The sequence below is a fragment of the Canis aureus genome, chromosome 22 (assembly GCF_053574225.1).
Source record: "Canis aureus isolate CA01 chromosome 22, VMU_Caureus_v.1.0, whole genome shotgun sequence".
NCBI lineage: Eukaryota > Metazoa > Chordata > Mammalia > Carnivora > Canidae > Canis > Canis aureus.
In genome coordinates this window covers 10991003-11005934 of record NC_135632.1, presented here as the reverse complement: position 1 = coordinate 11005934, position 14932 = coordinate 10991003, and the positions used below count along the sequence as shown (strand labels likewise).

Here is a 14932-nt window from a genome sequence, read left to right as displayed (position 1 = left end):
TTTCCTTCGTAGTCCTATTTTGGCAATTGTATGTCTCAATCACATAATCTCAATTATGCATTTTTTTAGATGAGGGGAAACTTCCCCAGACTAAAAGTTAATGAATTCCCCAGTTGGATACATAAGTGCTTCATTACGGAAAAGCCATGTTTCCAATTAATTTCCACCTCTGGCTTTTATTTTCCCAGTGTGATTCAGCTAATGTTTTAGCTAAAGAGAGAGTGAGCCACTGATTAGACTAGTGTCCTAGCATAAGACAAAGTGAATCATTCTTAACATAAATCTTTCTCCAAAAGCATTTGACAAAATCCGCTGCCAATTATTTAGCCAACAGATGTACTTGTCAGGTAGTAGGCTTATAAAGTTTCTTTTTTGCTTTTTCTTCATTTTATTTTCTTTTTCCTGGAATATGGCAATATGGTATTTATATACTAAATATGAGCTTCTTTTCAAAGACACAGTGCAACTGAGGATATGCTTCTTGTAGAAAAGAGCATTTTTTTACATTAAGAAAAAGGAAAAAATATATATTTCAGGAGTCATAAGATCAAATGAATTACTCAAAACCTTGTTATCACTAACAAAAATTTAAGGCAGACCTAGAAATACCAATATTATACCAATTACTTCAGAGTATAAAGCATGATGGAACAATTCCCAACTTATTATTTTTTTAGGTCAGAACAATGGTATGTGGGAGCCAGCTTGCATAGGCTAACAAGAGACAATTGTGAGCATCTCTTCCCATCTCTGCATTCAGTGACATCATATTGATAGATTGAAATCAGCTGTTGTGGGAATATGTTCACCAAGGTAATCTTCAATCACTGTAAACCAAGGCCTTTTATTTCCATGGAAAGCTGATGATTTGACATCTATCAGCAGAACACTGCTGATTCTGATCTTGATTCTATAACAGGAGTATTACAAAAGAAAATTAAAGACTAAAATCACTCATGAACATAGACGTAAATATCTTTAACAGAATATCAACTCAGCAAATGCAACTCAGCAAAAACAAACAAAATGTTAGATTGATGTCATCCAAAATCAATAATGCGGTTTCATAGCCTATCAGAATAAGAAAAAAAAAACATATTACCTTATCACCAGATGCATAAAAGTCATAAAATTAAATTTAAGTTGGTAAAAATCTCTGCAATATAGAAACAGAGTTAAACTTTCTCAATCTGGCTAAGAGCAGCTACCAAAAACCTAGAACTAACAACATATATGAATGAAATATCAGAAAATATTTCCCTTAGAGAAAGTTGGGAACAAAGCAAAGATGTCTTCTGCTGGTGAATGTCTGGTGAATACTTTTATTCACATAATATTGGGAGGCTTATCTAATTCAAAAAAGCAAGGAAAAAAAAAGCAAATCCATAAAGATTTGGAACTGTGAAGTATAATTATTTTTATTTGCCAGTGACAATTGTGTGTATAAAAAAACTCAAAAGACCCTACAAAGAAACTATTTGAACTAATAAGCAAATTTAGTAAGGTGATAGTATGCAAATCAATGTGAACAAAATGATATGTATTTCCATATACTAGAAACAAAAATTGGAAAATATAATTTAAAAGATGTCATGTGTGACAGTACCAAAATATCAAATATCTTACAAAACAAGGTAATGATAAAAGAGTAAAATCTCTATTCTGGTAACTATAAATCCTACTTGAAAAATTAAAGAACTACGTAAAAGAGAAATATATCATGTTTTCAGATTGGATGTTTTAATATTGTTAAAGTATCATTTCTCCTCAAATTGATCTGTAGATTCAATGAAATTCCAAACAAAAATCCCATTAAGTTATTTTTATTTGTTTTTGTGGAAAATGCAAAGTAGACAGAAACCTCTAAGTCTTCAGCTATGTTTGGCGTTTTAGACTTTTCACATATTATTCATTAATACATTAAAATTTAATTAAAAAAATACTCCACATGCTCCCAATCTTCCTGCTCTGCAACAGCTATAGAGTCCAGAAGACAGCCTGAGATGTAAACTTGAGGAATGTTGGCATTTAAGGGATATGCACAGGAGGAAATCTAAGAGACTGAGAATGAGTGAGAAGTGGGGAATCAACCCCAGTGATTGGGTTGTCTGGAAACCAATGAAAAGGAAGAGTCAGCACCAAATGCCCAGAGAAGTCAAGTAAGGGAAGGTCTAGAAATATCTTTTGCTGAAAACAAGAGAATGGAGAAAATGCAGGAGAAATCACTGTGAATTGGATGGTAAATAGGAGATGAGGAAGTGGAGAGAGAGAGAAAATTCAAGTCTATATATGAAAGAACAAGAATTTTAGAGGTAGATACATGACTGAGGGGAATTTGAGGAAAATAAGAAAATTCTATTTAAATACTGATAAGAAAAATATTTTTGAGAGTAGTTCCTAAACTTGACTGCACACGAGAATCACCTGGAGAGCTTTTCAGAATTCCTGTGAGTATGTGGGGGCAAAAAAAGGCACACGGGAAATTTCTATGCTGTGAACCTAAAATTACTCTTTAAAAAAATCTGTTAAAAAATCCAGTGCCCAGCCTGTATTTTAGATGAATGAGATAAATCACTGGGGGTGGGTCCAAAGCATCAGTGGTTTTTTTAAGCTTCCAGGTGATTCCAATGTGTAGATAAGTCTGAGGGCCATTGCACTATTATAGTGCTTCTCATACTTTAGTGACAAAATTACCTGAGAATTTGTTAAAACAGAGAGGTCTAGGGTGGGACCCATGAATTTATCTTTTTAAAAGACTCCCAGATTGTGTTAATGTTGCCATTCAAAGACCGCACTTTGAGTAACAGTCTGCTCTAGGGAGGATGATTGAAGATAAGAGAGAGAAAGGAGTAATTAAGTGGGCAAGATGCTTTGGGAGGGTGAAAGCATCTGGAGCACCGGTAGTTTGGTTGCCTTTTTGATGGGAAGAAAGGTAGGTGCCTTTTCTTTTGTGACAAGGAGAAAAAAAGAAAGTATGAACATGAATTTAAATAAATTTGTTGATGGATTAGTGGGAAGTTAAGGAAGGTCTGCTTTGATGACTTCAAGCATTTTAGGCTAGTACTAGTGGTATAGAATGGTCACATTTACCTGACAGGTACATAGTCATGCAGTGACATCAGCAATTTCTGATGTGTCAAAATTAAGTTCTGGACAACATCTAGGCTACATTGATGTATGTAATCAGGACATATTAGCTCAAGAAGTATATACAAGTGTAACCATATTAATCTGGCATTTGTTTTTCACATAGAAACCATGAAAGCAGTGCTATACTACCAATGTGTCCAATATCTGCACAAAAATGCTTAGACAAATGACGGTCATTCAATAGCTTTTGGTTATAAACCTATGGAATCCATGCAAGCCCAAACAAATCCAAACCCCAAACTTCTCTAGTCATCTTGTAGTTTGAATACTAATAATTGTCCAAAATTATCCTGTAAAATTTGCTTGTGGAACAGATGCCAACTGATCCAATTACATTGCTAGGAATGATGATTCCTACATGATGGTTGTGAGACAGTTCTGAGAACACAGTCATTCAATGATGGAAAGGGCCAGGAAAGTTGACATCTCACATGCACATTCAAAGGCAATACATACTGAAGTTCTTGGTAGAGATGGGAAAGTTTCCAGTGCTGGTTCCTGTGAGCTGACATAATTGTTATGATTTTATTAAATCAATAATGCATTCTATAGGACATACCTGAAGATCTCCAACCATGATGTTTAAAGATAGGGCCATATGGATGATTCCAGTGGTCCTCTAAAATGGACAATAGGCCTTCATGATCTGCTCAAATTGGTCCCTTCAGCAACTCAGAATTCTAGCTGAAATTTATTCTACTGAAAAAGTTCTTAAAGTTCCCCTCAGCAGTATCAGTAGTTTCACCCGGGAACTTAGAAATGCAAATTATTACCAAGACTTACAGAATCAGATACTTTGTGGCTGGGGTGCAGTGGTCTGAGTTGTAATAATCCCTCCAGATGATTTTGATGCATGCTAAAGTTTGAGGACCACTATTGTAGTGGATGTCCAGAAGCATAACAGCCAGGAGCACTGGGGTTTCCCAAAAATGGCAGCACTCATCTGCAGTGATTATTTTGGTAGATGACTTAGAAAATATTTTCTGGCATAATCTACTTTTCTCATAAAGTGATAGGGTGTCATATCCACATGCATAGACTAACAGATAATATATTTTTATACACAATAACATCTTATTTTGAAGTACATGTTTAAATTCCTGTCAGCTTGTTCTAAAACTCTTTTGCATTGGTTCTGTAAGGCAATTAAAAATCTCATTTGCTCCCTATCAAATGTATTCACTGGCTGATAATTTTGTGAGCATATGTGAATCCCAGATATTCACAAACTCAATAATTGAAAAAAAAAATGAGGCACCCAGTTAATGCTGCTTCTTGGCAGCTTCACATTCAGAAAACAAATACAACAATAAACCACTCCAGTTCATGTAGCTTCAATAACTGATAGAAATAAAATACTCTTTAGGGTATCAATAACAATAACAATAATACTTAACTCAAATACATCCTAGCTCAGTAGCTTCCTACCAAGTGTGAGCAGGATATCACTACTCTCCCAGTCAGTTCTCATAATGTCATCAAGTCACACCAGACAGTATACCCTAGAGGTACTCTGTGTATTTTCAAAATGCAATTTATCCCTGTTAGTTTCCCCATTGTATGCTCTTCTCTGATTCTTGTGCCCTTGCCTTCTTTTCTATCTCTAAAATCATCTGAAGAAACCTCAACTATACCACGACCTTTTATGGGAATGTTGATGTTCATACCAAAGACACTGGGTGTTGGTGCTGTCAGAACTCCCAATCCTCAGGGTGCTAGAAGAGCATCATATCATCTATAAAATTAGAGCTACACTTTGTCCCTGAAACCATTTTACCTGTGTCAAAATGCCCATGTGGTGTCTTCTTAGCTTCTGACCCCCCATGCCCAAAGCATAAAGGAGAAAAAACTAGAAAGAGATACTATAGCTTATACTTAATCTTCTTTCTCTTATAACTGTTTAATTGCATGAGATGCATTTGTTAAGTTGTGAGCGGAAGACAAGTTTATTTTTTCCAATATATCCTATCTAAATAGTTTAGAACCTTGTACTAGAATGGAACATATCCTATCTAAATAGTTTAGAAACTTGCATTGAAATCTTAATATTTTGTGCTTAGACTTTGGAAGCCTGACCAAAACAAAAGCAGAAATATTCACTTTTAACATCCTCTTAACAACTCTAAGAAAGTGCAAAATAAAGTTTATATCTTTATAAATAGAGTCAAATAAACATGATATCAGTTTGTGAATAGTGTATTAATATTCTTCATATACTAATGTTACATTGTGGATATGTGACTATATGAACTATCAACATTTGATTAAATGTGTCTGTAATAGTGCTGTCTAATATACTAAGCATTTAGTATGTACCATGCATTGTGCTAAAATTCCCTAATTTTATGTTCCAAACTGTGTTTTAAGCAGGTACTTTTAACATACAGGTAGTTTTGCCACATATAAAGTTTAGAGGGGCTGAGTACCTTGTCCCAGTGATGTCAAAGCCTAATCCAATCAGATCTGGATGGAGAGAGAAAAGTAGGTGTGTCTTCCAGGGGCTGTAGACAGATAAGTTTCACAGAAGGAACTGCGGATGAGACAGAGAGTTTGTAATTGAAATTGCTTCACAAAATTTGGGAGTGAAAAATCATGTTAATTTTCTTCTTTAAATTAACTTGGTTCCAAGTCTTTCCTCACCAGTGTGGTAAGAGATTCAGCATTAAGTGTTTTTTTTTTTTTTTTAACCTGAGGATGTGTGGGCCATTCGCCTACTAAAAGTTTGTTAAGACTCCTGGGGAATGTAACAAAGTATAGAAAATTAGGGGTGGGGGGGAAGGGTGGTATCTGGGTAGCTAAGTCTGTTAAGAGGCTGCCTTTGCCTCAGGTCATGATCCTTGGGTCCTGGGATTCAGACCTGGGTCAGTCTCAGACTCAGCTCATGCTCTCTCTCTTTCTCTCCCTCTCTGTCTCTCTCCCTAATAAATAAAATCTTGAAAAGAAAAGAAAAGAAAAGAAAAGAAAAGAAAAGAAAAGAAAAGAAAAGAAAACTGAAGAAGTTCATAGGTTAAGGTCCTGTAGTCCTCTGGAAGGGAGGAGAATATGGTGTTTTATATGTTAATCTCTTTTACACAGATGTTACATCTTTAGAAGTACACATGGGTCTATTTACCTCTGCATCACTGAAGGGCAGTCAGTACATGACTCTCAAGATGAGCCACTGCTGACTTCTTCAAATTTTTTATTCCATCTTTCTAGAATGATCTATTTAACATCCACTCTAAGCATGAGCTTTTGCGAATGAAAACCTGCTATTTTCTTCTGCAGGCGGAGATCTCTATTACTAGGTTAGGATTTATCCATAACATAAAATGGCAAGCCCTTGTGACAAGGGCTGTTCTATTCAGACACTTTTTTTTTTATTCAGACACTTTTGTAAGGAAGAAAAGTAACCTTTGAATGGAAATAGGCCTCATATTTTATTACATTTCACTGGGTCTTTATCTCTTTTGCTTCCCTTAGGATAGTATCTGTGTAGTTCTGGTGTAGGATGGCCTGTTCTTTGGAACTTGGCTGTCATTGAAACCAGCCATATCTAAAAGGCACCATAAATAGAGATTACTTAATTACACAATGAGATAGAATTGAAAAAATAAGATCACATGTGAAAAGCTGTTTCATAGGTAACACTGCCTTAGTATAGGGTGTTAGATACTATGAACTGAGTGGCATATGAGCAACAGAGATGTATATCTAACAGTTCTGAAGGCTGGCGAGTCTAAGAGAAAGGTACTGGCAGTTTCAGTGCTTGGTGAGGAAGTGCATGAATCACTTCCTCATTCATACTTGGCTGTTTTCTTGCAACAATTTTACACTGTGAAAGGACCAGGGAGCTCTCTGGTGCCTCTTGTGAAAGGGTGCCAGTGCCCTTCATGAGAGCTCCACTCTCATGACCTAATCACTTCCCAAAGGCCACCTTCAAATACTGTTGTCACACTGGGGATTAGGTTTCAATATATGAATTTTGGGGGACACAAACAGTTTATAGCAAACATAAATCAAGAAAAATCACCTGTCAAATAATGTGGAAGATTGTAAAGAAACGTCCACAGCACCTTCCATTAAGGAGTGAAATCTCTTTCAACATCCTTTGAATGTGGATTTAGCCGTGTGTCTTAAATGAACCAATGGGATGCTAACAACCTCATTACAATGAGAGGCTTGGAAAGTGCTTGTGCCTAAGAATGTGTTCTCTGGCTACTTTTGAAACTCATCCATCATTTAAAGAAGTTAGACTAGCCATGAATAAGACACAGAGGCCTCTCTTAAAAAGAAAAGTAGATGTGGCTTTTTCCAGTGGAATGGACGGGATCTTATATGTGAAAAGCCACACAATTTTTAAGAGAGTAGGACAAGTATAGTCTAGAAGAGACTGAGACTGTTTAAAATGAAAAGACACTTCTGTCTCCAACTTTCTGTAGGTAGGCAAAAGTCTGCAAATTCTACTCAGTTAAAAACATGGCCATTTGGGACGGCTGGGTGGCTCAGTGGTTAAGTGCCTGTCTTCAGCCCACGGTGTGATCCTGGAGTCCTGGGATTGAGGACTTCCACATCAGACTCCCTGGATGGAGCCTGCTTCTCCCTCTGCCTGTGTCTCTGCCTCTCTCTCTGTCTCTCATGAATAAATAAATAAAATTTAAAAACAAACGAACAAAAAAAGATGGCCATTTCATTTGGAAAAAAATGTCTCAGAAGACAGAGCCAAAATCCCAGAGGACACAGCCTTGGAGAACAATGAACTAGAAATTAGAAAGCTACTGTCCAAAGGGGAGAATGTTCTGTCTCTACAGTAAGGGGAACTGGCAACTCATGTCTATTTGAATGCTAAAGTTGCTTTTGACCAGTGACTGCTATGAATAAGAATTCTATTTTTTTTATTGTGGTTATTTTGATCTTGGCTCACTATTGAATGGTAGGTGTATCTTTTTAGTTTTAAGTCTTTGAATCAAGAGGAGCTGATGCATATACCTCACCTGGATTCACAGAAGATGCAGATCATGTGATATTGGACTTAAGTCTGATGCCATAATTGAAAGAGACCTTTGGGAGTCCCAAGAGAATATTTGGCATGTGGAGAGGATGAAATAATTGTGACAATTACTATTAATGGTCACATTAATTGTGACATTATACAATGTTCAATTGGGAGGAGATTTGAAAAAGGCGATAGTATTTTGCAGTGATGCCCATAAAGAAGTTGAGTCTATTTTTCCATTATTGAATCTGGACTTGGCTATGTGACTTGCTTTGGCCAGTGGGACATTAGTGAGTATAACTGAACCATAGGCTTGAAATGAACATGTAAGTTTGTTTTCTTGATGCTTTGTAACATAGTTATGTGTAGAAGCTTTGGCTAGCCTCCTAGATGATGAAAAATATGTGACTTGTTGCTCCTATCGCCTCTGACAACAGGTAGGCCATCTGGGATGATACAGTTCCCAGCCAATCTGTTAACTGACTGCACATGGAAGAGTATGATCCAGGTCTTAACCTGAAGAACTGTACAGCGGAATCCCAGGATAAATACAATATTACTTTAAGTTCCTAAATTTTGGTGTGGTTTATTCAGAAAAAATTATACAAATAATTTTAGTGAAATAAAACTTCATTTAAATATTCTCAGTGAAAGTTGTTTAATTTTGCTGAAAGCTGGTGAAACTCATGACCAGAGTTCAAAGTACATGTAGTCCTAGAATAAAAATGAAAAATAAATGTAATTAGGTTGGTTTAATAGTAGATCTAAGACATGAGAATGATTTTGGGGTCCTGTATTATAATAACATGTTTATAAAACATATTAAAGCAGAATGCTGAAGATCAGACCTATGAGGAACCCTATAGGTTGTGTGTGACTACTTTCAAACACACTAAAATAAAAAAATTGAATATAAAGGCCCTTAGAGAACACCAGCTAATTCTACTTCATTTTATTTATATATTTTTCATCATATATACTCAATATAAAAAAGTGTCAGAATAGAGAAGGGAAAAAGTTATATTTTCAATCCACATAGAATCTACCATTAATATTTTGATTCATATTCTTTCTAGACACACACAATTAGTATCATAATATGCTTATATCCTAATCTTTTCAGTGCATAATATATCCTAACTATTCACGCCATTAAAGCTCATTTATTGGGCAGCCCGGGTGGCTCAGCGGTTTAGTGCTGTCTTCAGCCCAGGGCCTGATTCTGGAGACCTGGGATTGAGTCCCACGTGGGGCTCCCTGCATGGAGCCTGCTTTTCCCTCTGCCTGTGTCTCTGCCTCTTTCTCTGTCTCTCATGAATAAATAACTAAAATCTTAAAAAAAAAACAAAACTCATTTTTTGTGACATATAGTTTGAGTCTTTAATGTTCTGTTTTAGAATTATGTCATAAAGTGTTTAATCTCATACTTTAAATTTTAGGTTGTTTTAGCTTTTTAAAATTTGTTAGAGTGATATTTGCTACATAGAGTATACATTGCTATTTACTAGGGTAAACCTAATTATATGTCTGCATCTGTATCAGTTTTTCAGAAGAAAGTAATGCATCTGAAATAATATGAACATTAAAAACTTTAATGGATATTTTCAGTTTGTTCCCCCCAAATTGTACCTGTATTTGTACATGTCTGTCTGATTTCCTAAACTTTCATGAACATTGTGAGTTTGTCATTGGAAAAATGAAAAGGGATATTCCATTCTTTTTCTTTTTTGCTTCTCTTCATATGTTTTTGAAAATGTTTTCTTATGGTTATGGGTTATTTGTATTCCCTCTTTTGTGGATGTATGAATTATTTTTTTATATTCATTTTTCATTTTGGTCGGGAATTCGATACTTTTCTTCTTCTACTTAAATAACTTTTATATTAATATAAGGATATTATTCCTTGGCCAAATCCGAAGCATATATTTCCTTACTTTTATTGTTTGCTATTGAATATTTAATATTCTAGTTTTTTTAAGGTACAAGAAGTTTAAAATATTCTAATTTAGTAGCCTATTACTTTGTGATTTACTTATTTTAAAAGTTCTTCTCCATCTAGAGACTAGGGGTGGATGCTGTTTTTTCATTTCTCTTTGTTAATAATTCAGTATCTCCTTCCTTATACTTCCTTTGGGTTTATTCTGTTTTTTTACTAACTTTCTAGAGATAAATATTTTGCTTATTAATTTTCCACTTTTCTTTTCATCAGTATTAACAGTTATACATTGATGTTTAACTTTACTTGCATTCCAAAAGCTTTGATATAATATTTTAGTTATTATACAATTTCATATATTTTAAAATTTTATTGTGCACTTTTTATCCCTGAATTATATACCCATTTCCACATGTACAAAATATTATAAAATAATTATCTTTATCAATTTCTAATATAATGTTATTTGCCCTGATGCCAAGGTCCAAGTGATACCAATTGCTGAAATTCGTTGAGACTTGCTTCTTGGATCCATTATTAGAATAGGTCTTGTAAAAACCTTTGTTTGAAAACAACTTATATTATCTACTTGTTTAATGCAATGTTCCACATGTATCCATTAAATCAAGCTTGTTAACTTTTTTGTTCAAATTTTGAATAATTTTACTAAGGTTCTGTCTCCTACAACAAGAAAAAAATTGAAAGGGGTGCATAAATTTCCCACTATGATAATGAGTTTACCACTTTCTGACTGTATAACATTTTTCTCTGTATTTTTAGGTTGATCTTAGGTACGCATAGTCAAGAATTATTATTTTCTTTTGAATAGAATTTTTTTAAAGATTTTATTTATTTATTCATGAGAGACACACAGAGAGAGAGAGGCAGAGACACAGGCAGAGGGAGAAGCAGGGTCCATGCAGGGAGCCCGACCTGGGACTTGATCCTGGGTCCCCAGAATCACACCCTGGACTGAAGGCGGCGCTAAACCGCTGAGCCACCTGGGCTGCCCCTGAATAGAATTTTTATCATTATGTAGTTACCTTCTCTCTCTGTCCCTACTAATTTTTTTTTTTTACTTAAAATCGATTTTTTGGGTTATTAATTTAGCTTTACTAGCTTTTATTGTTACTATTTTTCTGTTATATTTTCACCAATCTTTTCTTTCAAGTTTTTGTCATTATTTTGGATATATTTCCTATTAAGCGCCTATAGGTAATTTAAAAATCTAATTTAACATTTTTTTTTAACTTGCAAGTTTTTCTCATTTACATTTATTGTGGTTATTGTAAAAAATCATATAATTAAATGACCTTTTGATACGACTGAATTGATATTTTCTACTATTTTATTGTTTTAAGGTTTATTTATTTTAGAGAGAGAGAGAGAGAGAATGCTAGTGGGGGGAGGGGCAGAGGGAGAAAATCTCAAGCAAACTGCTAATTGCAGGGCCTGATGTAAGGCTCAATCCCATGATCCATGAGATCATGACCTAAACTGAAGCCAAATCAGTTGGATACTCAACTGACTGAACTACCCAGGGATCCTTTTCTAACATTTTAATTTTCTATTTCTGTTTGCCCCACTTTCTCTGATTTTTTTCTCCTTTTTTTTTGTGTGTGTGTAGTGTTTGTCTTTTATTCCCATTTTTCCTCTGTATTAGTTTGAAATTTACAGTCTTTTTGTTATTTCAGTTGTTATCTATGACATTTTAACATGCACATTAAACTTATCTCCTGAACATTACAAAGACCTTAGAATATTTTAATTCTATTAATATTAATTCTATTTTAATTCTATTCTAATAAGTTTCTTATAACTGATATACTTTTATTAGCTAATATTTTTGTTTTGCTTTTTTTGACTTTACAAATTAGGCATTTACTATTATTTTATTTTATTAGAATGTGTTTACATTCAAAAATATGGTTAGCATTTTATTTTATTTTATTTCAGATATTTATTTCATAATATCATTGATATTATTGAATCTCAGAGGATCCTTCTCAGACCATGTTCCTTCTTCCTGAAGTGTTATTAACACTTTACAGCAATCTATGTATTGTAAAAGTGTGGGTTTTTTAAAATGCAAATTTGTTTATTTTATTATTATCTTTAAGGTATAGTCTTGAAGAAAATAGAATTTGAGAGTTAAGATTATTTTTTAATAAGTATTTTGAAGGATTTAACTATCTTGTTTTCTGGCTTCCACTGTTTCTATTGAGAAATCAGTTGTCAGTCTCATTACTTGTGTGTGATCTGTCTTTTCCTTTTCTGGTTACTTATGTTCCTTTGCTATTCTGTTTCACTCTGATTTATATAGATGTTAATTTTTATTACATTACTTAGGGTACTTGTCCTTTACCGTCACTGAATTCATATTTCTTGGCTCTGAAATTTTTTTTAGCAGTTATCTGTTCTCTATCCTATCGTATTGGAACTCTTGATTTTCATATTGTTTTGTCTGTCTCTACTACGTTATGAATCATTTTTTTCAATTGTAACTCTTCGTTTACTTTTTCTTCAGCTATTTCCAATCTACTATTTAATCTGTTTATTTTTGTTTCTCCAAACTTTTAATACTATTTACAAGACAGTGTTTGACCTAGCCCTGCATATATCTATTACCATTTTCTGTAATTTAACAATATTTACAGAATGAAAGTAATTCTTATGTTCATTTTTTCCCCTAAAACCCAATTATAATCAAGAGTAATATTTTCCTTTTCACAATGTCTACCTATCCATAGTTTCCAAATTAATGATGATTACTTTTTAAGTGAAATGTGCAAAAAAAAAAAACTTATAAAATTTTAAATTGTAGGAAATAACAGTAGGTTACAATGAACAAACCATTTTGTTCTTTTTATCAGCAATTTAGTCTTGTTTTTCATCAAGGCAAAAGATTTCAACTTTAGTGATCACATTTACAGGACACTCTAGTTTTTACATCCTTTGCAATGTGAACACTGAATCTGTGATATGATCTTGGGGGCTTAGAACTAGACCCAAAAAGCACAATTTGCAGTCAAAGTAGATGATTTTAGGAAAAATATCAGCAAAGGTTCAATGGCAATCTCAGAAAATGCCATTTTATGCTAACCAGAATAAAAACAGACTCACAATGAGGAAACTTGCTCCAAGCATCAGTGCTTTTATCTTAACATCAAGATCAAGTGGAAACTGGATTCCAAATTTATCAGCATTGGTAGATAGTTCCCTAATAAATCCAGCCCATGTATTTGAAATCTTACCAATAACTATTTCTTCATCCAGAGACAATAACTAAAAGAAAAAAATAATAACCTTAGAGAAAAATCTCTGAAATAAAAATAGGTATTCCTATATCAATTTTAGTAATTAAATATGACACATATGAGTTATTATCATGCTGATTATATCCTGCAATAAATTGAATGTGCAATATGGACACATAAGAGCTTGGAAAAACACCTATAGACAATATCTACCTGAAAGGAGATTTTTAAATTGATGGTATACAACTGATTATTCAGTTCACCCTTGAATAACACAGGGGTTAGGAGTGCTGACAGCCCTGGGCAGTTGAAAATCTGTGTAAAGCTGTTGATTCCCCCCAAACTTAACCACTAATAGCACACTGTTGACCAGAATGTCTTACTGATAACAGAGTCAGTTAATAGATATATGTTGTATGTGTTATGTACTATATTCTTATAATAAAGTAAGCTAGAGAAAAGAAAATGTTATTAAGAAAATCACAAGGAAGAGAAAATATCTTTATAGTGCTGTATATATACTTATTGGAAAAAAATCTGCAGTTGATCTGTGTAGTTCAAACTTGTTCAAAGGTCAACTATTACATATATGGTATTTTATATATGATAACATATAAATTATGATAATATATATGCTTAATAAATATAATTTGCTTAAATTTGATCTGAAAATCAACTTAATTACAAATGAAAACCACTAGCTTTTCAGCTCTTTCACACAGTAAACTCTTTCTTAAGAAACTTTCATTTTCTCCCTACTCATCTAAATTCCCTTACTAACTAATATTTAGTTAGTTACTTCTCTTACTAACTAATATTTATTTCTCAACATAGGAGATACCCATGTAGGTAGAAGACACAAACCTGTGATAAATCCTACCACTTGTCTGGTAATAAATGCCATGAGGGTAAAGTTAGGTGATATAATGGAATACAATAGGGAGATAATAGACCAAAAGAAACAGGTGGGATGATTTTAGAGGAAACCTCTTGGGCAAAGCACTATTTAAGCTGAGACTTAGAGGATCAGTAGGAATTAGTGGCCACAGGAGTAGGGAGAGTGACAGCATCCTAGAGAGAGTCAGCAACATGTGAAAAGGCCCTGAGTTGGGAGGAACATAGCTGGAACAAAGTGAGGGAAGGAGCTAGTGGCATAAAATGAGTGAGAAGAGAGAGGTATGCAGTGATGTATTATACATAGCCTTGGAAATAGTGTTAAGGAATTTGGGGAAAGTACTTTTGTGTAACTTTGTCAAAATTTCCCCAGTGTTTTTATACCTGACAACACCATTTCCCCTCATCCTTAGGAAAAGATCGTATATTTTACATTGCAGAGATAATAGAAGCTCTTGGACAGGAATTTGCTAAAATCCCAGAAGCTAACCCTAGAAAGTCATTGTATTTAATAACATAAACAATCAACACATATTTTGTATGTTATATGAACCATATACTATATTTTTACAATAAAGGAAGTGAGAGAAAAGAACATGTTAACAAAGTCATAAGAGAAAATATATTTACATTAGTGTATGTATATTTATTGAAAAAATACACATATTAGTGTATATACTGTAGTATCCATGCCAACACGTCCTACTTCCTTCCTGTTAA

General features: G+C 33.9%; 1 protein-coding gene across 7 annotated transcripts in view; it reads right to left on the bottom strand.

The window, feature by feature from the left end:
* Positions 1-648: 648 nt before the first annotated feature.
* LOC144293755 (phospholipid scramblase 1-like) overlaps positions 649-14932 on the bottom strand; it is a 34157-nt gene continuing 19873 nt past the window's right edge. For 3 of the 7 annotated variants that reach the window (XM_077864778.1, XM_077864781.1, XM_077864780.1), the window contains 5 exons: positions 13185-13346; positions 8124-8839; positions 5577-5680; positions 3934-4093; positions 649-910 (listed from right to left, as the gene is read on the bottom strand). In XM_077864778.1, coding sequence (XP_077720904.1) covers positions 8810-8839; positions 13185-13346 — 192 coding nt within the window. In that variant the 3' untranslated portion in view covers positions 649-910; positions 3934-4093; positions 5577-5680; positions 8124-8809. The remainder of the gene's footprint in view (positions 911-3933; positions 4094-5576; positions 5681-8123; positions 8840-13184; positions 13347-14932) is intronic. The other 4 variants (XM_077864779.1, XM_077864783.1, XM_077864782.1 and 1 more) reach the window with 4 other exon arrangements.